Source organism: Mytilus trossulus, chromosome 1 (assembly GCF_036588685.1).
Source record: "Mytilus trossulus isolate FHL-02 chromosome 1, PNRI_Mtr1.1.1.hap1, whole genome shotgun sequence".
NCBI classification, from domain to species: Eukaryota; Metazoa; Mollusca; class Bivalvia; order Mytilida; family Mytilidae; genus Mytilus; species Mytilus trossulus.
The window spans coordinates 29,453,757-29,480,015 of record NC_086373.1 but is presented as its reverse complement, the minus strand read 5'-3'; the positions used below and the strand labels follow the sequence as shown (position 1 = coordinate 29,480,015).

The window sequence follows — 26,259 nt, the reverse complement described above, 5'->3', positions numbered from 1 at the left end:
GGTCTTTTATGATAAATGAAAATAACATTACTGGGATGGAGAGGTGTCTCATTGGCACTCATACCACATCTTCTTATATCATTTCACCTGTGATTTACCTGTTATTTACCTTAAAAAATCGGCGCAAATGAAAACAAAAATCGGCGCAAATGAAAAAAAAAAATCGGCGCAAATGAAATGCAGATCGGCGCAAATGCAAAACGCCGATACAATCAACACCTTTATTAATTAGTCCTTTGATGTTGATAGCTATGAATGCAATCAGCTGATTATTGATTATCTGTCAAAATCTTTTAAAACGAGTTCAAGGTGAATTCTGAGTAAAATAAAATCGTTATATATATTTCCTTCGCCAATGACGAATTTTTATCGCCACAATTATTATTTTTTTCGCAAGCGGAAACCCTGTTTTAAATGCTTATTACCACTCAGTTTAATTTCAAATTTTTTAAGCGTCACTTTTATAGTTCTTGATTTATGTCTATATATAATGTTATTTGCTAGCGGGGGCATCATCTGTGTCCCCTTGAACATATTTCCCATATATATAACCATACTAACTGCTAACTGTACTGCATTCAAGACAAATAAATCATCTTTGTCTCTTTAAATATATGTAATGATAAAACTTGTTTTATGAGTTGAAGATGGATTGTTGAGACTTAGGATTTCTGTTCTCCATTACAGACGCATTTTTCACTTTTATACACACTTGTATCCTCGACTACCCTACTTTTTATGTTGAAGAATATACATATCATCCTGTTTTTTGCAAAGTCTTTTATTTTCAGGCCAAGTTACGAATTAAACTAATCCCAAATGGTCTCTCCCAGTTACGAGTGTTCATCCGACTTGCTTTCATTGATCATCGGCAATACTGATCGGTAAACGGACAGAAAGTCACAGGACAAAAAGTCACAGGACATAAAGTCACAAATTTGATAGGACGAAAAGTCACAGGACAAAAAGTCACAATTATTTTTTTGACAATTGTTTGAATATATAAGAGAAAGATCTTGAAATATTTTCTTTTTATTACATCTATTTATTTTTCAGTGTAGGACATTGATCATAAGCTTTGTTAAATGAAAAGTTATCAAATTTTAATCATCCAAAGGGGACATTTCTTGGCACCATGAAGCCATTTAAGTACAAAGTCACTTTGACATTTTGTTTTCAGAACAATTATTTGTTCATCATTGATATTTACTGAATAAATTTTAATTAAAAAGTTGCTTTATATATAAGAGTTCAAGAAAAAAACAAAAACTTTGTTTTCAAAACTATTTTTTCTTGTTTAAAGAAAAATACTCTAAAAACTGAATTGTGACTTTTTGTCCTGTGACTTTTTGTCCGTGACTTTTTGTCTGTGACTTTTTGTCCTGTGACTTTCTGTCCTACATTCTACTGATCAATACTCGTTTGTTGTAAACCCTATAGGATCACCTCGTTTTCGAAGACTTTCAGCTTAAAATTTAATACTGATCAGTAAAGCATATCAAGATGTTTCAGCATGTGAGCCAGGTTAAAAATGCAATGCTAAATATCTTTATTCTTTCGAGAACTTTTAAATGTAATTATCAGGTTTTGAACCACCTAAGTTGTATTTGTTTTCTATTCGTGTTTTATTATATTTGGAACAGCTAGTGTATACCCTGTATCTCATATTAATGATTGGTGCAGTTTTTTGTGTTCCGAGTCTGCATCTCAAATTGATGGTTGGTGCAGTTTGTTGTGTTCCGAGCATAGTAGCTTATTGTAGTTATTGTAAATAAAGATATATCGCATACGTAGCAAGTAAAGAAAACAATGAATTCATCCTATTTTTTATTACAATCATATCATACAGTTAGGTCATTATAGAAAACTTCTAGATTCACATTCAACTTCTTTGAATAATCGAGGTGGGCGATTGTAAAATTATTTTAATTTTTTTAAACCACATCTGGTAAAACCTCAAGCAAGATGAAAGAAAATATTCAGGAATAAAACTTTTTTTTTGTCAGAAAAATTTTGAATGGGTTTATGAAAATCTAGATTTTTTTATTATGACCTCAATTATCTGTCTTACATATACCTATAGCTTAGGACAATAACAACTTAGTATAAAGTTAAATAAATATTTGTGTAGAAATACATAATTCTATATTAAATAATTAATATCACATTACCTTACTATTATATCTATTGCACTAATCGTTAACATCAACAAAACACAACTCATAAATTAATATTAACAAAAGCAAACATAAATAAACAATAAAGAAGCATAAATAGAATATCAAGTGTCGATAGTAGCATCAAAATCCATTTAGGAATTTTTCAAAGCGGTCAAATATAGAAGTACAAACGTAGCCAAAAAGGCAAAAAGACAAGAGCTTGCATGACCCGTCCGTATTGATATCTGCTCGACTGGGGAAAAATGATTTTGACAGGAATATTTACCTAATTTTATCTAGGTATAAAGCTCTAAATTTTGTAAAATATACATATAAACGATTTAAAATTAGGGATATAATAACCAAGTAAAATGCACATTTCAGGACCCTGGAAATTTCCATACGGAATGTATCAATTAAGGGTCAATTTTAAAATAAACTATTTTATTCTGTCATGGATGGCACAAAGATTCCGTGAAAATATGATGGCACAAGACAATTTCAAAAATGCACTTTATGCATGAATAAAAAGATTCGATTGGTTGTTTGATTGTTGTTTTTTAACGCCACCTTCAGTAATATTTTGATTTAATCGTGGCGGCCAGTTTTTATTGTTAGAGAAAGCCGGAGAGAACCACTGACTTTCGGCTATAAAAATGGCAATACTAGGGAAAAGATTCGAGAGTGAATTGGTTTCTACTAAAATACAAACTACTAATATACCTTCAGTGACTAGAATAATACTCATCCGTAATAAATACATTTTACACGCATAAAATTATTTACTTACATCTAACAATACTCTTACTTTATCTTTCATGTATATCATAAATATTAAGGCCAAACAATAAATGTTTGTTTTACTAAAGTTCACATTTCAAAGAAAAAATCCAGATGCTTTTACTGACTCAACTTAACAAACAAATACATGTATCTTTATCGAAGTTTGGTGCGTTTGATACATAGAGAGATCGTCCATTATCTGCTAGCACAAGAAAATGACAAAAGGGACCACGAATAATTATTGATCGAAACATACTAATCTGTATTTTATTTCCAAAAATTGAGAGGCTTTCATAGAAGACATTTATATAATATAAGCAAAAATGGAAATATCCATGTTATGGGTAACACAAAAATCAACTAGATGTAAAATAACAGGTGCATAACTTCACGTCCTGCATATGAATCAGAGATACTTTTTATAATATGACAAGCTTAATTTTTCAAGAGTTGCAGATAGAAAATCTTTGACAGGAATGAATGAAGAGTAAACAAATCAACATATGTGATACTTATGTGAAGAAGTGATCATAATGTAAAGAGATGATCCCTTCGTCGCTTAAGATTTGCAGTCAGGCGACACCAAAATGTGACCCTAACGGTTTTGCTACCCTTATCTCTCTTTATATATATATAAAAATATATATATGTTGAATTATTACATATAAAAATATGTTCATATTTAAGGAAGATAGTTTCAATTTTAAGATATTTCATTTGTGTTATCCTAGATAACATGATTTCATACACTTTTTATATTTAACAAATATGCTCTAGGATAATAAATAACTCCCTGATTTACAAAAATAATCAGTTAAAAGTATTCTACTTAGACAACACATTACAAATGATGGCAGCTTTTGATTCGTCAAGACGGAATATCCGCAGTTGTGTATGGCGGTGGTTGTTCAGAGTACGCCGGCGGAGGTTCACCGTCTTGTATTGGCACGGGATGATATCCATCCTGTCCATAGTCCTGAAGTGGTGGAGCTAGAAAACAATAAACAATTCTGTGTAATTAAAAATTTCAAAATATTGTCTAATTCCTATACAGCATACATAATAGATTTGTCACAAACAATGTTTTCAAATAAAATCACAACATAAATATTCATTTCAGGAATAACCAAAATAATTCAGGCCATCTCCGTAATCCATATCTACTTGCGAGAAGCCATCGTAGAGCAGTGAACACAGGGTAATCTAAAGGGTACAACAAGTTTTAGCTTTCTATATATGTCAGAAGATATAAAATACAGATAATGCATTTTTGTAAACATTTTATAGGAACATTGTTCAGCAAAGCAAACCGTGCAAATTGCAGAGTAGCAAAGCAATTGAACACGTATTAATGATTGATATTTCAATATTGAATTTATCTGTGAAATGTATGCACAATAAAACGAACATGAATTAATGACAGTTGATCGGAACTGAAATACACAAAGTTAATTTTCCGGCATTTGATGTCCTATCCTGGACGAAAAAAGTTTACCTCAAACTGCATTAAAATTCGTTTATTTAATTCAATTTTCAATTTGATGGTTATAAAGATATCAGAAAGATAGTTTATATCCATATCTAATCTAACCAGGAGGTTTGAAAAATTAATCTCAAATAACAATGTAGTCATCCAACTTGAAAACAGTTATAAGTTGTGAATGTACAAATTATGACTATCAGGTATCTATAATATAGATACCTTGAGTATAATATTATGGTGCTCCCTTCTGCTGTTTTGTGTGTATACAATCAGTGTATTTCAACATGTTTAAACAACTATTAAACAACTGATTATAAGGCAGATTAATCAAAGACATTGTGATTAGGAGGAAAGTTGAATAAAAATAACTTGCCCGAGAACACAGTTAAATCGCAGTGCATTCAAGTAAAAAAAAAATCACATCTTTACAATGCAGTGAACTAATTTAGGGACAATTTAAAAAAATATATATAGAAGAGTTTACCAGCTATAACTCAAAATACGAACAATTCTGTGATTTTTTTATTTCAGCTTTACAACTTGTGACATACTACTAGTATTTTTTTACATTTTCAACTGGACCAAATCAGTATTTTACCTAAAAATTTATCATCAGTACTGTACCTAACCAGATGCTCCTCAGTGCGCAGCTTTATACGACCGCAGAGGTCGAACCCTGAACGGTTGGGGCTAGTATGGACACAACATTTAAGCTGGATACAGCTCTGAATTTGGATTGTGATTTAACCAGATGCTCCGCAGGGCGCAGCTTTATACGACCGCAGAGGTTGAACCCTGAACGGTTGGGGCAAGTATGGACACAACATTCAAGCTGGATACAGCTCTAAATTTGGATTGTGATTAAATATTAAACACAGAATGAATGTGGTCTAATGAACTTTAAATTTTTGTTTTGCCTTTGCTATGCTGTTGAATATCAATCCTCTCAAAAAAATGGTTAAAGAAATTTCTTTTTATTTATGAAATTTTAAATGAGAAAAATTGAATTCCCCCCCCCCCCCCTCAATTTTTTTTCTCACATCCCCCTATCATTTATTCCAAAACTAATCACAATTCAAATTTCTAATGGAGTTTGCAACAATACTTACTCATTTAAATACATCATAAAATATTAAAATGTAAAAATGTGCTTGTTATCACTGAATAAAGATTGTCTTAATTTATCAGTTGGTGGTAAAAGTGAATATACATTGTATATTGTATAAAACAATGATTTTAGGTTGATTCAACTACCTATTCTTGACAAAGAAAGATAACTCCAATTGGAATTCTTGCTATTGCACAATATTGCGCAATTAGATATTTCTTGCTATTGCGCAATACTGTGCAATTGAAAATACTTGCTATTGCACAATACTGTGCAATTGAAGATTTCTTGCTATTGCACAATACTGTGCAATTGAAAATTTCTTGCTATTGCTGAGTACTGTGCAATTAAAATTTCTTGCTATTGCACAATACTTAATATAATAATTTTAGATCCTGATTTGGACCAACTTAAAAACTGGGCCAATAATCAAAAATCTAAGTTCATTTTTAGATTCAGCATATCAAAGAACACCAAGAATTCAATTTTTGTCAAAATCAAACTAAGTTTAATTTTGGACCATTTGGACCTTAATGTAGACCAATTTGAAAACGAGACCAAAAATTAAGAATCTACATACACAGTTAGATTCGGCATATCAAAGAACCCCATTTATTCAATTTTTGATGAAATCAAATAAAGTTTAATTTTGGACCCTTTGGAACCCTTATTCCTAAACTGTTAGGACCAAAACTCCAAAAAATCAATACCAACCTTCCTTTTGTGGTCATAAACCTTGTGTTAAAATTTCATAGATTTCTATTCCCTTTTACTAAAGTTAGAGTGCGAAAACTAAAAGTATTCGGACGACGACGACGACGCAGACGACGACGCCAACGTGATAGCAATATACGACGAAAATTTTTCATATTTTGCGGTCGTATAAAAATAGTTGACACATCATAGGTTTCTGACACAGAATGAATGTGGTCTAATGAACTTTTTTTTTTGCTTTAGAGCAATTCACTATGCCGTTGAAATTTAATCCTCTCAAAAAAAAAATATTTGAAGAAATTCAGAAATTCAGATTTGATTTCTGAAATCTGAAATGAGAAAAATTGACCCCCCTATTTTTTTTTCACACACCCCCCTTTCCCATATTCAAACAATGATCTGAATTCAAATTTCTAATGGAGTTTGCAACAATTACTTCTCATTTAAATACATCATAAAATATTAAAATATAAAATGTCATACAGACATGGTTAAAATTAATATTAATTAATAGTAACTTCTAAAAAAATAAATGGGGAATGTGTCCAAAGGGACACAGATGATGCCCCCGCTAGCATGTAACGTTATAAAAGGACGTAACTCAAGAACTGTAAAAGTGAAGCTACCAAAAATAGAACTTAAACTGAGTTTAGAGGAAATTAGCTTTATATACACATTTCATTAAATTTAGTTGAGACAAACTTAAGTCAAGAGAACAGAAACTAAAAAATTCTTCAATTTTCCATTTGTAAAGGGGCATAACCCTAGAATGGTAATCAAAGTGCTTGTAATCATTGAATGGTAAAGACTGCTTTAATTTTTTAGTTAGTAGTAAAGTGAATATTGCATTGTATATTGTATATGGCATTGATTTAAGTTGATTCAACTACTATTCTGGACAAAGAAAGATATCTCCAATTTTCAAATTCAGAAAGCATTGGTTTTAGGTGATTCGACAACCATTCTGGACAAAGAAAGATAACTCCAAATTATTGTTTTGAAACTACAAAAATGCTTGTTTTTGACCCCTTTTTGGCCCTTTATTCCTAGACTGTTTGCCCCATAACCCACAAAATATATCCCATCCTTCTACTTAAGGTATTAAACATTGATGTACAATTCCAGAACAATAACAGACCCTAATTCATAAACCTTAGAGACCATAACACCAAAACCAATCCCAAGCGTCCTTTTGTGGTTATAAACATTGTGTTAAAATTTTATTGATTTCTATTTACTAATACTAAAGTAAATATCCAGAAACCATCCGTCTTCAAACGACGACGACGACGACGACGTGATACCAATAGACGACCCGCAAAAAATTTTGAGGTCGTATAAAAAAATCGTACCCTTTTTATAAGTAAAATAATTTCATCCCCTTGCCTAATATTCCATGCATAACCTAAATGTATTAAAAAAGTTTTACACTGTCCATACTATGGACTTGAAGTCCATAGTGTGGACAGTGTCACTTGTAATGAAAGGACGATAAGTAACTGTGTCCTTGAACCTACTAATATTCATATTATTATGGGTAGGTCGAAATGTCAAATGTTGCATAATAGGAGGATTGTTGTTATGTTAGTAATGCACCAAAACGAACACGGGTCAAAGACACGCACCTGCCTTGTCTTAATATACTAATTATTTTCTCATCATTTCATTTCTTCTTACATGCTGAAATTTGTTTCATTTATGTTTATGTATTTTTTTACCCTACTAGTTATCATACGTATAGATACTGTTTACTGTGACTGAACGCATATATATATATATCTAACATTGTTGGGTTGATGTTTAGACGAGTTGTATATACATTATGTACACAGCCATGTATCACCATCATTGATGGCGATCCGATGGATACATCTGTTGTAGGGTTGTCACTGACTCAGACGTACTTATGAATATAATTATTTTCTGTGACTGTATCTTACATTAATTTGTAGGATCCTTTACTATAGATAATTTAGCTGATCTGTAACAATAACATCTTCATGCCTTATATATCATGTACTGTAGTACGCCGCTAGATTAAAACTGACGTGGAAAGGTAACACATGCCCACCGAAAGCTCTTTTTTTGAGAGCCCAGGTGGTCGTGTGGTCTAGCGGGATTTACAGATCTAACATTGTTGGGTTGATGTTTAGACGAGTTATATATATATATATATATATAAACGAGTCTAAATTGAAAACTACGTTCAAACCTATGATTGCGTTGGATATATATATATATAACTCGTCTAAACATCAACCCAACAATGTTAGATCTGTAAATTTGCTTTCGCAAATTTTTGGTTCTTCCCTCGCCGGGATTCGAACCCATGCTACTGTGATATCGTGACACCAAATCGCCTGCACTGCAGCCGTCTCGCTAGACCACACGACCACCTGGGCTCTAAAAAAAAAGAGCTTTCGGTGGGCATTTGTTACCTTTCCACGTCAGTTTTAATCTAGCGGCGTATTACAGTACATGATATATAAGGCATGAAGATGTTATTGTTACAGATCAGCTAAATTATCTATAGTAAAGGATCATACAAATTAATGTAAGATACAGTCACAGAAAATAATTATATTCATAGGTACGTCTGAGTCAGTGACAACCCTACAACAGATGTATCCATTTATATATAATGCCAGCATATACAGATTTTGCGAATAATTTTGTCCAAAAAATATTAATTTTTTAAACCATTGTGTACGCCATCCCCTTTCCTAAAGGCCAATAGAAAATATAATGTATCTTAAACTTTACATTAGAAGGAAATTCTTGTTTTTTTTTTATTAACTATAAATAAACAAAGCGACAATCGGACTTTTTCTTCCAATTTCATTAAATTTAAGAAAATACACTTATTTTGGTTCCAGGCCAATAATTAACTATTCTGACAGGCAAAATAAAACTTGCTTCGTGTCAAGATTATGTTAGATTAATCATATTCTTATTTTCCTACAATCAAAACACACACTAAAATCATGCAATGGATAAAAACATGCAAAGTTAGATGCACTTATACAAAAAAATCTGATCTACTTACTAATGTAAAACACACTTCAAATAAAAGGCACAACATACAACTGCAAGGTCAAAATCAAACTAGATAAACAAAAACAATTATTTATGCAACTAAAATAAACAAAACAAGATGCTTCTAAGAGCCTGAATCGTTCACCTTGCAAAGAAACAGTTGTATGCAAACATAAATTTAATTTCTAACTATATTGTGATTGGTTATTTTTCTTTTTCCTAAATCTTGTATTGTGAGTCACTTTAGTAGTGCAGTTTATCCCTATCTTTTATGCAAATTAACACGAACACCAATATAAGTCAAGAGTCTTCATTCAAGGGCAAAACAACTAATTCATAAAAGTGACTCAGATTTGCAAACTAGTAAGAATTATCAAGGGAAACAACTCCTATAAGGACTCATCTAACGGTTTTACTCATTTGTTTTTTGTATACCGGTACTGCTGATCATATTTGCTGTTTACAATTGATATCTACAGTGTATAGTTCTTGAGATAAGTAACAAACGCATCATCATCTAAGGACCATAACTCCTTTAGTGGCCATCCGATGGTTCGTTCCGTAGTGTAAAAGGAAACGTCTTTGGTAACATAATTTAAACGATGACGGATGCCAAGTGATAGCATTAGCCCGCAAGGACATTGTGGACTCATATCAACTAAAACATAAAATACTAACATAAATGATTCAGCGAGATAAAAACAACAGTGCACACGCTGAAACGTCTCGCTAGTTTAAATTATTATAATTACTAGTACATTTAGATAGACATAAGAAGAAGTGCCAATGAGACAGTTCTCCTTCCAAGTCACAACCTGTAAAAGTAAACCATTTTAAGTAAAAAGCCTACTAAGATCAAGGTTTAACTGAAGTTAAATACTTGTTACAATCATTCCATACAACAAATATAATTGCCTATTGTTTTATAGTATGAGAGAAGTGGAAATTATATGAATACCTAATATTGATGAAATTGAGGTCAAATAACCATTTATCGTGTCAAACAGACATGAGGTCAAGGTGAGATGAACCGAACACGACAGACGGGTTCACCTTACAATAATTCTAAACACCAAATGCAGTTGACCTATTGCTTCTAGTTAAGTACTTTAGTATCTCAGACACAGACAAACACTTTTAAAAATGTGAATCATGAAAATGAGGCTAGACAATGGACATTTGGCAAATGAACATTTCATAACATAAAGCATCTGTAAACAAAGATGAAAAATAAAAGTCGTCTGCTTTGTGAAATATATCTTATACAATCAGTGCATGTTGCCTGCTACACCAAATATTGAAAATGTTTCACTACTACATGTATATAAGTGCTTTAAGATTGATAGGTTAAGAGAAATTGAGATAGACATGATGTTTAACCCCGCCACATTATTTATGTATGTGCCTGTCCCAAGTCAGGAGCCTGTAATTCATTGGTAGTCGTTTGTTTATGTGCTACATATTTGTTTTTCGTTCATTTTTTTTTTACATAAATAAGGCCGTTAGTTTTCTCGTTTGAATTGTTTTACATTGTCTTATTCGGGCCTTTTATAGCTGACTATGCGGTATGGGCTTTGCTCATTGTTGAAGGCCGTACGGTGACCTATAATTGTTAATGTTTGTGTCATTTTGGTCTTTTGTGGATAGTTGTCTCATTGGCAATCATACCACATCTTCTTTTTTATATGATGTTTATTTGTAATTTGTAAAATCCAGAGGACATGTTATAAATTTACATGTATGTTATCTCGACCTTCTATTTTTTGTTGTTATTGTTTGTCCATTACTGCATTATTAAACTGGTTTGGAGCCTTTAAAAGATTGTACAAACATGTCTTTTTTGTCGGTTTAGTTTTTGTCACTTTATAAAAAAAAACAGGTTTCTAATGGCCACCTACAAGTTTCATGTCAGAAACTATAATACATTTTAGCAGCTTAAATGACCTTCAATGTAACCTTAAAACTGCACATTTACCAATTAAACAAACAGCAATACAAAGGAAGTCAATGTCAGATGAACCCTTCCAGATGGATCATTATAATCACTGCAAATATTACTTATAGTAACTGAGAAATAACCTTTACCACGAAATGAATTTATGTTGCAAGTCTTTGATTTTTCTCCCTTTTAAACATTGCGTTATAAATTTCATTCATGAATTTTCTTTAGCAAAACAATACAACTAGAATGATATAGAATACCAAACGTTATACCTTTATGAATGAGTGGCGTTTTGAGTGTAACAAACAAAACAGAACTCAAACGGAAGCATCACAACAATCGATCAGTGAAACAGCATGCAGAAGAATAAGAATGTTTTTAAAATATATCAACAAAAGTTGTTATTTCTGGTCAAGCAGTGGCAAAATGAAATATCCCAGGTAATTGTTCAATGAGAAGTTCATAGATGAACATACACCAGATGTGGGTGTTGCTAAACGGCGGAAACGGATTATGGAATGGAAACGGAAACGGTAAAGCGCGGTGTTTTTTGTGGAATGTCAGGGAAAAAACAGTGTTGTAGGGTTTTATTTTCAAAGCATGCAAAAGTATAATCAATATAAAAATGTTATAACCTGATGGAGCTGGACGTTGATTACTACACCCTTGTTGTGGTCCTGATTGTCGATTCATTTTTATTCCTTTAGACTGGCTTATCCCGCCAGTTTTACAACAGCAACAGACGATAACAACGGCAAAAACTGTGATCAGCACCACAACACAAATAATGATAGCAATGATTACTCCAACTGACATCACAAACCCATTTAAACCGTTTATCAAACCATCAGCTGAAATACATCATAAACATATGAAATCGAATCAGACTGAATGATAATAGCTAAATATATATTAAGTATACATGTATTTTGTTTTAATTAAAAAGAATAAAAAAAAAATCATATTTTCATCGTTTGTAATTTTAGCTAATTAGTGACCTTTTAATATGATGAGGGGGTTCCAAGTACCAGATGAATAGAGGATTCAAAGATCAGAAAACATGTTACCCTGAAAGAAGCTTACGGAGCTGTCCTGGGCCGGCTGAGGACATATTGTACCCTTGCCTAATTTTCCTGCACATCCGAACCCCAATTCTTAGACACACCCCTGAATGTATTTTTACAATTTAGCGACTTACATGATACTAAGGCTATCAGATGTATATGTAAAATACATGGCGGTTCAGGGTTAAAAACTAAAAATTATGTTTTATGTAAATTTTTCCTTTTATTTTAAAGCCAGGTGTTGTTCTAAGCTACATACATGTACATGTATTTGAAGTTCTAAATAATTTACAAGTATATACATATACTTCTTACTTTGACTTTCCTCTAAAATTCTTAGTTTAAACTGAAAATTAGTTGATTTGTAATTTTCCTTCTCCAGTTTTACTGTCAGGTATCTTCCTGTACTACACAAACTAGAGGCTGAACTACGCTGTCCGAAGTTGTACTGAAAAAATAAGAGATTATTATTGACAATGTTTATATTGCTCAGACAATCATTTCGATTTTTCTTCACACCTACATTGTTTGAGTCTTAGGTTTTATAAAGATATCATAGGTTTATATTATGCATATAATGATGTGGACATGAATCTTCTAAAAACAAGATGGGGACATATTTAAACAAAAATGTTTATGAATAAAAATTGCAATGCATTTTAAAAATGTTGCATATAATTTTATAAACAATAAAAGATTAAATTATAAGGCAAGATTATCATTCTAAAATTTAGTTTTTTTTAAAAGTGTCTGACATCATCTGTATCAAATTTAGAGCGAGCTGGGTTTTTTTTCTTTCTTTTTCAATTTCATACGTACAACATATGACAATCTGTCATAAAAGAAGTGTTTGAATGCCGAATGTAGTAACATTCATCCAATAAACGAATAAGAGGATATACCTTAGGGTTACCACTAGATAACTGGCCGTCAAAGATCGAGAGATGAGTTCCTCTTTCCTTGATACTTAGTTCATCAAAGATGATGCAGATTTGTTCATCTCTTTCAGCCCTGAATTTAATAACACAAATCATTGTCTTGTATGCCTGTCCCCCTCCCCTGCCGCTCAGGGTAACGGTCTCGTCACTGATTGGATAATATCCATCCATATTGCAATGTCCATAGGTGTCCATGTATAATGCTATAAAATAGTACAAAATAGTTGTTAGTATCCATCAGGGGGAGGGTCTTTCTTCTTTTTGAATGGGATGGGCTCTAATTAAAATTCTATTTATTTTGTCTTTCAAAAACATATTGATCAAGGTTGAGAAATCAATGATACATGTACCTTAACAAGAGTGCACACGCTGAAAAGTTTCGCCTGCTTCACTTTTAGATGAATGTCTTTCAGATGAAGGATTTACACGTGTCACAAGTGTCATAAACTTAACATAACGGATGGTACAAGTAAATAATGATGATGACGTTGGTTGACTGTTTAACGTCCAGTGGCAAGTTAAATGCATATTTAAGACGAGCACATGTTAATTTTATATCATATGTACACTGCTTTTTACTACGCCGACACGTTATGTCGGATTGTTTTAAAGTGCTAGCTCACAAGGACAAAGTCCGATGAGAGACATATCGCCTTACTCTGACTTCGAGCCTACCAGTCTATGTATTACTCCTTAATGTTGCTTGCTGCATGATCGAAGAAGCAGATGTTACAAATTCTAAAGTCTTTGGCTTAACCCGGTCGAAATCAAGGAGAACATGCTACAGCAAAGATATTCAGTTATAATTGCCAGTTACCGGATTGAGAAATTAAAAGTATATTAACGTATACAGAAGTTTATATATATTGTTAACCCTCTAGATGTCTTATGTTTATTTTGCATTGCATGTTACTTTGATCTCATTTGCGAATAAATAGGCCACATACCAGTTTATTCATACTTGCATAGGTATCTTATCATTCATCAGTTAGAATTTCCGTTTTTTTTTTATATATATAATTATGTCTACCACCAATGATAACTTACCTTGATCTGCAAGAGCTGCCCATATTGGGAGTAAAATAATGACTCCCCACAATGAAGCATTGTCCATTGTGTCCCCAATGTGTTACATCTTTTGAAGCCCTGTTAATAAATAAAATTTTGTAAATTAACATTTAATCATTAAACCATATATTTCAGTTATACTATTTCAACTTTATGATGATCAGCTTCTTTTGCCCTGTCTAACTAAAGTGTTATGTTTTTTTCCTTCGCTTCCTATTTCTATTGAGAGGTAACTGTGATTGCCAATGAGACACATATAACCAATAAACAACAATAGGCCACCAAACGGTCTTAAATAGCGATAAAAACATGTATAATACAGTTAGCTATAAAACGTCACATGCAGGGGAAAAAGGAGAAACATATAAAAACCAACGTCCCAAATACATTTTTTGACAATCAAACAATTTTAAGAATACCGATATCTATATATATAGGTAATATATCCATAGATCTGACTGGCCTGTTTACTTTAATTGGTGAGAATAAGGACTTATTAGCCAACATTGATCGTATTTTAAGTTACGAACGATATCACCGCAAAAATTTATGGTAAAGAAATCCCGGACTTAAAAAATAGTTTACCGTTACCGTTATAAATAGAAATCTATAACGTTCATCGAAGTGGTCACAAGCGAAAAGGGCACAGCGAAATATCGGGGAAATACTAACGATAGAGAACAAAAAGAAAAAGTCTCCTTTTAAGCTGTTTTGCTTATGAATAAAGTATAATTATGTGTTATTCTAAATTTTAGTATAGAGTTAAACCGTGTTAAAACAAAAATATTCCCCAATTCAGGAAAAGAAGACTAATTTTTGCAGGAAAGTTGGAGAAATTAATAGGAAATGAAAAATTCTTATTGCTGTATAGTTCGAACTACGGGAAATGAAGAATAATTATTGCTGTATACATAGTTGGAGAAAATCAGGAAAAGGAGAATCATTATTGTAGTATAGTATGAGAAAATCAGGAAAAGGAGAATCAGGATTACAGTATATACTTGGAGAATTCAGGAAAAGGACAATCAGAAAAAAGAGAATAATCATTGCAGTTTAGTTGGATAATTCAGAAAAAGAAGATTCTTTATTGCAGTAAAGTTAGAGAAATCAGGAAAAGGAGACTCATAATTACAGTATACTAGTAGTTCAAGTAGAGAAATAAGGAAAAGGAGAATATTTTTGGCAATATATGCAATCTATAAGTGGAGAAATCAGGAAAAGGAGATTTATTATTGCAGTACAGTTAGAAAAAAAGAAGGAAAGGGAGAGTTATTATTGCAGTACAGTTAGAAAAAAAGAAGGAAAGGGAGAGTTATTATTGCAGTACAGTTAGAAAAAAAGAAGGAAAGGGAGAGTTAGTATTGCAGTACAGCTGGGAACAGTATATCTAATATATATATGTTCCTGAGTACAGTTAGAAGAATCATTGCAGTATAAGAAAAGTGGAGAAATCAGGAAAAATGTTTTTTTTTGGTTGAAGCACTTGACGATTAGCCAATGGCGACTATCTAAATGTGTCTGGAATGTACTTATATACGATATGTACAACTATGTATCATGACCTATCTCTATTTACATATATTAAATATCGACTAATACTTATTAATTAACCACGGTAATATCAGTAGAAAAATGTCGATTTATTGATCAACAGTTGTTTCCCTTGTTGAATGATAAATTGAACTTATTAAATGCTTATTGTCATTGCACAAAATACCATTGATTTTATCCTTTGGTCCATTGAAATGTTAATATATATACATACAAGAATTAATAAACGTTTCCCTTCAATTATCGATGGCACCTGGGACTTGTACCTATATAGTTCAAGTTGTCGGGAAAATAATGATACACAAAGTAACATGCAACATCTTTCAATGGCCCAAGATTTGACACAGGGTCACGGGAACATGGATTTGCGTCTAAATATTTTTAAACTATATATTTATTTTATGAACAATAAAATAAGTGTTATAGATAGTTTCATGTGTTTCCTTAATACTTTTTTAACAAGCATAGAAATATTCAGCTTGCGGCTCACCTTAAAACCTCGCTTTAAAACTTCCTTACTTTCAAATTTATATTTATGTATAAGATAATGAATCACAAAACCCATCAATACTTGCAAGACGTTAATTCTATTTTTGACAAATATAGAAGAAAAAAACCATTCAAAGAAACACAGAAGATTGTGATCTGCGGAAATAAAAATCTTAAATTATTGATCTTTGGAACAAATATGTGGGATGTCGTATTGTGCTCTATTTTATAACTATATAATTTTATGTTAATGTAATATTTCAAATTTAATACCAAACCATCTGCAAAAACATTAGTAATGTAACAAAGGATAATGTGTTCATGTATAATCAGATAATTATTTAGCATGTACCAAGATATGTTGATGAGTCAGAATATTTCACGGAGCCAATCCAATAATGTTCCAATAACCAGTTTCTAATCGTAAGAATTCAGTACCCGATTGTTTCCTATATTTCAATCTATAATTTTGATTTCCAACATTTCAATTAAACCGTTAAAATGATAATTCATTTCATGTAAATGTAGTAAATACACACTTACCGTTAGGAATCTACATCTTGTAATCAGCTGCTGTAACCGTAAGATGATAGGTGGCGCTTCCAACACACGCATGCAAATCAATAAGGTAAACAATACATTACAGATATTGATTACGAAGTATTATTTACCCATTAATCAGAAAATCGGAAGTTACAATAAAAAGGTAACACATTATCGACATTCAATTTTTTCTTAACCAAGGATAAAATTAGTAGACAAATAACACATTTGCAGAATTAAAAAATTAAGAGGATTTCTTTGACTTCATTAATTTTATTCCATAATTTGACCACACCAATTAAATTCTTTAGTCGTCATAATATTTTTCTAACAGCAATTTTCACTACCTGACTGAGTTTTGTGATGTTTTTTTGTTGTCAATTCACATGTCCATAAAAACCATATCATAAAAACAGTCGGCTCGACAAGGAAAGCACACAAACTATATAAAAACACGCCGTCGTGCAGTTTGCAGATTTTTTTAAACATCAAAATCATGTTTGTTCAACAATTATATCTAACAAACTGTACATCAGTAAATTAATATGGTCATACATGGGAATTAAGTGTTACAATAATAGTTCTTCCATCTGTTTACTCTTATAGTTTTATTTCCGTTAGTATATGGTATAATCGTTCCTCTACAAAATGTGAGATAGTATAAATTTTTTCAGTAAAGAAAATAATTGAAAATGGATGAGAATTAAAAAAGAATGAAGTGTCATATGCTAAGTGAAATCTGTACTGAGTCTTCCATGCTTTGCCATTGGAAGTGCCTGTGGCCAATTTTCATTGATCATATACTGTCTTATCAAATCATTTGCCTGATTTGGTACTCATTTGACAATCCATTTTATACTTACTGCATGAAACAGGGATATAAAGATCGTGTTACCTGCTTTTCATTGTGTGGTCCTTTTCGTGCAAGACTATATCCCCATCTAATTTTAAAATCAATTTTAGACAAATTAGCAAAGAAACTAGCAATCAATCTGAATTATACAATTGGGTTTTTCATACCAGTCATATGTTAGGCATGATATCCATTTGAAAAAGATTCGTGTATATGTATATGGTTATTCCATCATTCGATCTAGAGGCCAAAAATGTTGTTCCTTTTTTTTTTATTAACTCAAAAGACATGTTTTTATAGTTGTTTTACAGCATAACAAGGCCTAACAAGGAAATATGCTTATAACTATATATAAAAGTTGGTATGATCTTTTTACCCACAGTTTGCTTCAAACTTCTCTAGTCTGTGTAAATTTTCATACATTATGCCACTGTCGGTCACATACTGCAAATTATTTTGGGGGTTTGTTTAAGAAAAACGTTGAATTCAGTAGATATTGGTGATGAATTTCACTTTTATTTCAATTGCACAATTCCAATGACGAGAGAGAGAATAAAAATTGAAAGCTTTCGACCGAAATAGACCAAACATAATTTTCACGAACTTACGAATTATATCATAAATATATACGTATGCAGCAAACTTGATCAAACTTATCAAGCTTATAAACAAAAGGATGGACTATCCGGGTAACGCTGTTAGCATTTATAACTATTGTATTCATATCTTTATATTTTTTATATGAGCAGTGACATCTCTTTTTGACTATTGTAGATCAAACACTGTCAATTCCATGTGTTATATTCTTAGTGTTTATATAATATCCCTGTGCCTATATATGATTTGAATTAACAAAACGGGTTAAAATACAGAATAGAAAAATAGGGAAAGTAATTTATACTGATTTTACCATGGGTTGGTCCTTTATGCTTAATAGTTTTACCCCGAGCTGAAACAGAGAGCATATAGATATCGATAGTGTGTATGTTCTAACACACGTTATTATGAAATAACAATTGTTATTTGAATTAAAGTTAAAATTATCAACCATTATAATTAAAATAGTCCGTGTTCGTCAAATTGTGAAATATTATTTACTTATAATCCGCATTTTATATTTTAAATTATGATTCAGACTTGTATAAACCATTACAATAAATAGATTTGAGAACCTTTAAAAATTCAATGACGTTCAAAATCAATATTTACCTGTGAGAAATGGTCGGTAGATGTCGCATGAAAGGAAACCATAGACGCCTGGGACTTTTGCCAATAAAAATGAGGTATTTCCTGTACGATTATTGTTAAAAACAATGTCGTGACCCTTCTCAAATCTACAGTGTGCGAAGGGGTAGGACAAGCCATGTCGGATGTCCAGCCCCTTATCGGCCTCCTGGAGGTCCTGCTGCAGTTATCATGCCCCAAGCCTCGAGTGAAACCTGGAGGGTATAGTGATGATATATTTCTTGATCTCACAGAGGAAGAAAAGGAAGCTTATGAATGTTCAATTTGGTATGTAAAGTATATTTACAAATGACAGTGTATACAGTATATCATTGATTAACATATTAATTATTTCTTTAAATGACTATATATGTAGAATGTGGCAAAGTTACCGAATGGTGTTACACATTTGACAGATGACCAAAACATATTAAATATTATGATATAACCAATAGGCCCTTTGGCCAAGGACTCGCTTTAATTATAGTCTATCATATAAAGATATATATATGTGCTTTTATAACAAAATATCATCTACGTCATCTACCTTTTTAAAGCATGCACTCATAACTGTTATAATGAAGTGAAGTGCATCTTACTCATTTATGTATATATAAAGTGCAAGCTCGATGTGCTTGATAATATAAAATCAGGAGATGTGGTGTGGTTTTAATGCGGCAACCTTCCAGCAGAGTTAAACTGACGTGCATTAGACAACTAGCATTCAATATATTAGACATATGTTAATTAAAGGGAAAATTCGCGATTTTTTACTTATGGTTTAAATATGTTCATTATGACAAAATATATATATTCACAAAGTTTTATCGCTATATGTCCAGTAATAAAGGAGAAATTCAACAATTAATGAAAAATTATTAACTACTTCCTGTAGGTCGTGACGTTTTCTCCTGGTTTTTGCATGCCGGGAATTAAAATACAATCAGTAAAAGTCTTGGTTTTTAATGATATTTAAACGTAATCGTAAGCGCGCCGATGACTTATGGTTTATCTAATAAACATCCGATAATAAGAAGATAAGACGCACAGACGTGCAATTGTACACATTCGTGAAATAAATTTTCTATGTTAAACGTATATATTCGAATTATTTCTGTAGACAACCAAAAAAGTTATAAATTTATTAATTAATGCATTTTCGGACTGATATATGAGGTGAACAAATTAAAGTACAATAATCTGTAAAGACAATATGTTGGTGTACTCTTATTGACCTTTTACTATCTCTGCTATGACTAGATTTATACGATGTGTGTATTCACGGTTCTGTGGCAAATTGAATACTCGTAGATGGCTTGTTGAAAGGTAAATTGTTATTTGCACTTCGGTATTTAACCACGCCTCTAGGGCACACCTTGCCAGGTGTGACTGTCTATTCGGATCAGTGGATTATAAAACAACGGAGCATTCAAAAAACAATTCTATAATACAAATTCAAGTTTGTGACAAATAAAAATAGATCGCCGTGGAATTATTTAATTATATTTGCTGTATCATTTATTTCAATTCAAATATATTAATTTACTAAGTAATAAACAATTTTCGGTTAAAGACGGGAAACTTAATTCATGTGTCAGAATGAAATGATATACACCTCTTGTCCTTGATTTATGTCTCATTAAAAAGGGGAAATTAGAAATAGCTTTACCAAAGCATTTTGATTTTCTTTATTAGGCAAAAAATGTACGAGAACACTTACATTTAGACTTTTGAAAGCCATGTATTAATAGATATCTGAAACTATCTGAAGATAAGTAGATAACTCTACCGAAGCGGAGTATAATATGTACGAACTAAGAAAAAAATTGTTTTTAAATCTTTGCACATTTATGATTAATTATTGTTATCTATTACTCATTCAACTACTTAATTGGTACCCAAAATATTTCTACCGCGTGGCATTAAAACTCGGTGTAGTAGGAAGGGGTTATTACATATACTAGATTATATTATTTGGATGAGGATTTGAGCTATCCTATAAAACACATTTATTAGTTAACTACATTCGAGACCAAAGGATATTAACTTAAATGATTCAATTAACTTTACTCACATAGTACTTATATTTCTATCTTATGATTTTTGCGTGCTTGTTTTTATAGAACAGTTTATAAAATGGTCCAAAAATTTATCATAAAATCATAACTAAAAATGTCTTGTTCGGAGAATGATAGTACTATAACAGTGGTTCCAGTCAGTTTGACGAGTATGGTCATTTTGGGTACGCACTAGAGCCAGAGTATACCGAAGAAGAGCTGCATGAAATGGAAGCTGCAGAAAGTTCCCGAAATCAAGATATCCTTAGCAACCATCGCTAGTTTTTAAAACACAGATTGGTGTTCGTGTACTAAATGCATACTTATGCCGTTATTAACGGAATGTCTTTGTTGCCACGAATTTACTCTCTTTGATGGTAATATTGAATTGGGTGAATGCATTAGTAACCGCATCGATTTCAGAACAGTTTGTCTGAACCCGGTTGTTCTTGAAACTAACTATATAAATTTTTTTAAGTACAATCGTATTCATATTATACATGTTAAATGAATGAACAAATATTAAACCTATCTGTTTATTGTTTTCCGCCCATGTCTGCTCATCGCCAGAAATAAAGTTTGTCGCACGAAAAAATGGTGTTAATTCCAGAGTCAAAATTTAAAGAACTTATTTTCCATGTTTTCTGGTATTGTTCGAAAGAGAATTGACCTAACAGAAGAATTACTATCTTAGGCTGTCAGTAACACATGTAGAGCAGTGGGTCGTTGTTGAACATGTAAATCTTAATAAAGTGTATCATCTGTTAAATTTGCAGGTCACTGAAAGGAGAAGTTCCATACGGAAGTAGGTTTTGAGATTGATATTTTTTTAAATCCAGTGACACATTTTACATGCGTATTCTTGAACGTTTGATACATCATTTACTCTCAAATTGCAAAAAAACGAAAACTTCCACTTGTATTTAGAGTATTTGTTGATATAGTCCTCGTCTCACAACGTATAATACTCTATCTATTTGACCAACGATGTTCAAAAACAAAAGACAACGAATTTTATGTCATCCTTCCCTATTTTTGAATGTACTTATAAGGCTGTTCAAATGGCAAGAATACAGCTAAAGCGGACAAGCAGTTTTAAATTGCTATCATATCACGGCAAGAAAGAAAATAAATCCCGAAATTGATTTGAAACTTTAATACTCAATAGTTTTCCTAGAAAATACTCACACCCCTTTGGGATTATTAGTGTACGTCCAGTTGCATATATTTTACTTGAATCTCGGAACAATTGTGATGATGACGAATTTCTTCCTTTATTCGAGAAAAATTTAATTGATATATAAAACTGGGATTTTGCTATGTTCATAACTTCGATGAACCAAAGCAAGATATATATCGACCTGTATTTAAATCAACCTGGTTCTCTTCTTCTTCTTCTTCTTCTTCTTTTGGTATACAATATAGTCTGATACATGTATATATTTTAAATTGCACTATAGTTCCGTAACTTTCTATCCAGGCGTATAAGCCAACATCGACAAGTGCGTACATTTTTTAAATCAATATTTTTGGTATGTTCCAGTCTGTCCTTTACTATTGACAAATTACATTTTCCCAAATAAACCCTCGGAAAAATATGTATATAGATTTTTATTTCTTCAAATCTTTTTTTTTGGTGGTATTTTTTATATTTTCATAAATAATATTCTTTACACCAGAAATGTTATTTATAAACAAGCGTACGAGTTAAGTTATTGGCATCATATCACTTTCGGACACACAAGACAGATCTGATGTGTATTATACACCTGATAGTTCAAAATGGAAAGTTATAAGTCTCCCGTGTACACTGATCAATACCTACAGAAGTGAAACGATGCATGAACTTGCAAGCCCGACAGGAAATCGCTTGTTTGAATACCTGGACGTGTCACCTGAGTCCTCACACCCCTCACAATACCTTTGGGAGTAATACCTTTAGCGATGGTGGTGATCAGATGAGGAAAGATCCGAATTTATTTGAATAAAGTTTATTACTTTAAAGAATTATGAACGAATTAGATTTTTGAAAACAATTTTCACGGAACACTTATTTATTATTTGAACTTTGACTTTTTAACTAATTCCAATATTAACAGTTTAAAAATAACAGATATATAATAATGGTCATTTAAAAAAAAATAAGAACATTTTCCGTATCAAGTTTATAGTTAGTCAGATAAAACGATCGTACGATTGACAAGATATCGACACGCAATTACGACTACATCGGTTACTGTAGTTTTGGTCCTTTGTGTTTTATAGACATATCGTGATTATAATTGTAGAAGGTTACAAAATGGCGGAGCGTAGAAAATTGATACTCAAAATTTAAAATCGATGTTGATCTCTTATCTAGCGGAATAAAACTTTAATATCTATAAATTTGAGCCTTTTTATACAGAATGGACATAATATCAATTTTTGATATTTTTGCGAAGTTTCCCTTTAAATATCCTGATAATTTATTTTTTTTAAACATTTTACTATGTTTTTCAATTTGTATTTGTTAAATAGATATATATTTGTATATATATAGAGTGTCTCATAAGCCATTCTATGCTGGGTATTTGTGAAGAAAATCATTTGTCTTATTTTATTATTGTGCAATGTATATTATATAATCTGTATAAAAATCTGTAGACAAGTATGTGACACAAATAAAATAAATTATTATTATTATTTTTCATATAGGCTGTTTTGTACTTTTTCATAACAAAATCAAAATCAAACAACATCTCATTTAAGAATCATATCACATATCATTTGGAAATAAAACACATTTCTTTTTGATATCGCACCACAACACTTATAATGCTACATTACCAGACGTTTTATTCGCTCACATTTGAAGTTTTAGCCACTAATACACTGTATGTACTACTTTTCAGCTACCAAGTCCTAAAGGAACCACAAAAATGTCGGAACAATCATCAGTATTGCTACTCGTGTATCTACACATGGACCACGAGTTCCCCGGAAGCCAATCATGGACGATGTCCCGTGTGTCGAGTTGACGGTCCGTATCGGAAACACAATGAACTAGACGAAATAATTGGAAATAAACAAGTTAAATGCAATTTAAAATCTTGCAACTGGAAAGGAACTTTAAAGTCACTTGGAGGACACCGACACACCACATACACAAGGACTGGTCTGCCATATAGACCGACAAATAGGGTACGTGTTGATGAGGATTTACCGGCGATTACAGACAGACGAACACCGTCGGTTAGTGACACGCCTAGATCAATGACAAACGCTCGTGCCAGTGGTGTTGCACGAAGACATAACTCAAATTCTAGTAGGAATAGTATAGTTGAATCGTCTCCTTTTACGCCTAGACCACCATCTTCGACACGCCCTCAAGGACAGGGGCAAGGACAAAGGCGCATTCCTACTCTTCCAAGTATAGTAAATCAGAACTCTGATAGGAGAACTGCACAGGGTAGAACAACTGCTGCCAGGCGGAACACTGGTACAAACACTCAAAATGGCAGCTTTCAAGGAGGAAACGTCAATATTCGAGATAGGTTAAGGGACAGTAGAAATCGGTTGGATGCAATGATGACCAGTTTTGCATCAGAACTTGACAGAGGTCGTAGAGACATTGCTGATTTTCAACATGAGAGAGAACGTCGGAGGCAAGAACAATTACAGGAAGTTCGAGATCTAGGCAGACGTCTTGGTCATGTGGCACAGGAACTGCGCGGACTTTTAGAACGCAGACGACAGATGAGTGGGGATTCTTCTTCCTCCGACGATGAAAACTTTTGAAACTGGAAATAAACGGAAGAAAAAATGCATTCTATACATTCTGTGATAAATTTTGTGATATCAGAGTTTCGTAAAATTAGTTTTCTGCATTAGATAGTAAATCAATTTTTTTAATATCTAACAGTAGTTATTTTCATTAATTGTAATTTATGTGTTGTCAAGTCTCAGTTTAATATGCCAGGGAGCAACAACATAGAAGACAAAATAGAATTTACAAAAAACGTGGATTCAGAATAACAAAGATTTAAAACTGAGAAAATTTCATTTCAAATTTCAAATGTGAATGTCAAACATAAAAGTAAACGTCAAAGACTGGATGAAAACAGAAGTGGCTTTTGGAATGTTTGCTGCTCTGTTTCAAATAACAAGCTTTTTAAAGGACTGTCATAAATAAGTAGTAAAATTCCCTCGATATAGTTCATAAAAATGTAAAATTGGCTCCATTTTCTTGCAAAAACTATTAAAATAACGAGGATCGATAAGATTTTCAAAAATTTACTTTTAAATCATGAGCAATAAAATGTGAAAAAGATTGAAATGGCACGTCACATATAAACCAGAGATTTCCAAATAACTTATATGGAGTAAAAAGGAGAATTATTAAAGCCAACATTCTTAAAGCTAATTCTGTTAGTTATCCGTGCACAATCAATAACTTACGCATACAATTGGGACACATTATTCCTGTATGTACAAACAAAAGGACACATTTACCAAATGTTTTATTTATATATTTTCTGCAGTAGTTGTTTAATATAAAAATCATCCAGTGCTTGAACATTCGTGTATAGTTGTATGATAAATTTACAACTGTTGCTTGCTTAGAAATATCATGCAAAAAAGGAATAGTTGATAAATTATTTGATGAGTATTTGATTTCGTTCAAAGCCCCCATACTTACCGCGCTTGTTTTGTAACGGGCGAGCGTTGAAACCAGTACTAATGCACTGTACCGGATAAATAACTTAATTTTCATATTTCATTTTCCCATATTTTGTACATGTATTATATATACATATTGTTTTATTTTGTTATAACTTATCAATAAACATTATTTTTTGGTGGAATAGAGTTAACTTTCAATGATTCTTTTCTTGTATTTTTCTAAACTTTTGCATCTTACAGTATATTTTTGTGTGGAGGAAAACGATTAAATTTGATGAAATATTAGTCGTTTAAAATATAATTTGAAAATGTATCTTCCCTAGAATAAGAAGAAGGCAGCTGTCAATATAGTGGAAATCTCCTAGTTATATCAGTAAAACTGTTAAAGGGGCAACGTTGAAAAAAATACATAATTAGGGAGGGACAAGTAGCCAATCTAATTAAAAACCGATCTCTCATCGCTCCCGTTTTTTGATATGTCGCGTGCTCCCACGCGACATATCAGAAAACGAGAGCGATGATAGATCGGTTTTTAATTAGATTGACACGTAGCAAGTCTATAGAAATCAGTTTGGCGACTATTTT

The 26,259-nt window shown here is 32.0% G+C and overlaps 2 protein-coding genes across 4 annotated transcripts; one reads left to right on the top strand and one right to left on the bottom strand.

The window, feature by feature from the left end:
* Positions 1 to 1,814: 1,814 nt before the first annotated feature.
* Positions 1,815 to 16,998, bottom strand: LOC134721028 (uncharacterized). 3 transcript variants are annotated; one of them, XM_063583692.1, is made up of 7 exons: positions 16,879 to 16,998; positions 14,275 to 14,373; positions 13,192 to 13,430; positions 12,605 to 12,737; positions 11,861 to 12,076; positions 9,294 to 9,307; positions 1,815 to 3,932 (listed from the first exon to the last, which is right to left on the bottom strand). In XM_063583692.1, the coding sequence occupies exons 2-7, from the start codon at positions 14,339 to 14,341 to the stop codon at positions 3,768 to 3,770; spliced, it is 834 nt and encodes a 277-aa protein (XP_063439762.1). In that variant the 5' UTR covers positions 14,342 to 14,373; positions 16,879 to 16,998; the 3' UTR covers positions 1,815 to 3,767. The 3 variants fall into 3 exon arrangements, with proteins under 3 accessions (XP_063439762.1, XP_063439772.1, XP_063439781.1); XM_063583711.1 differs by having other exon boundaries at positions 3,629 to 3,932; positions 9,294 to 9,333; XM_063583702.1 differs by lacking the exon at positions 9,294 to 9,307.
* A 1,959-nt stretch (positions 16,999 to 18,957) lies between these two features.
* On the top strand, positions 18,958 to 25,851 carry LOC134721020 (uncharacterized). Its single transcript, XM_063583678.1, has 2 exons — positions 18,958 to 19,243; positions 23,904 to 25,851. Exons 1-2 carry the CDS (start codon positions 19,095 to 19,097, stop codon positions 24,787 to 24,789), a joined length of 1,035 nt encoding a protein of 344 aa, XP_063439748.1. The 5' UTR covers positions 18,958 to 19,094; the 3' UTR covers positions 24,790 to 25,851.
* Positions 25,852 to 26,259: the final 408 nt, after the last annotated feature.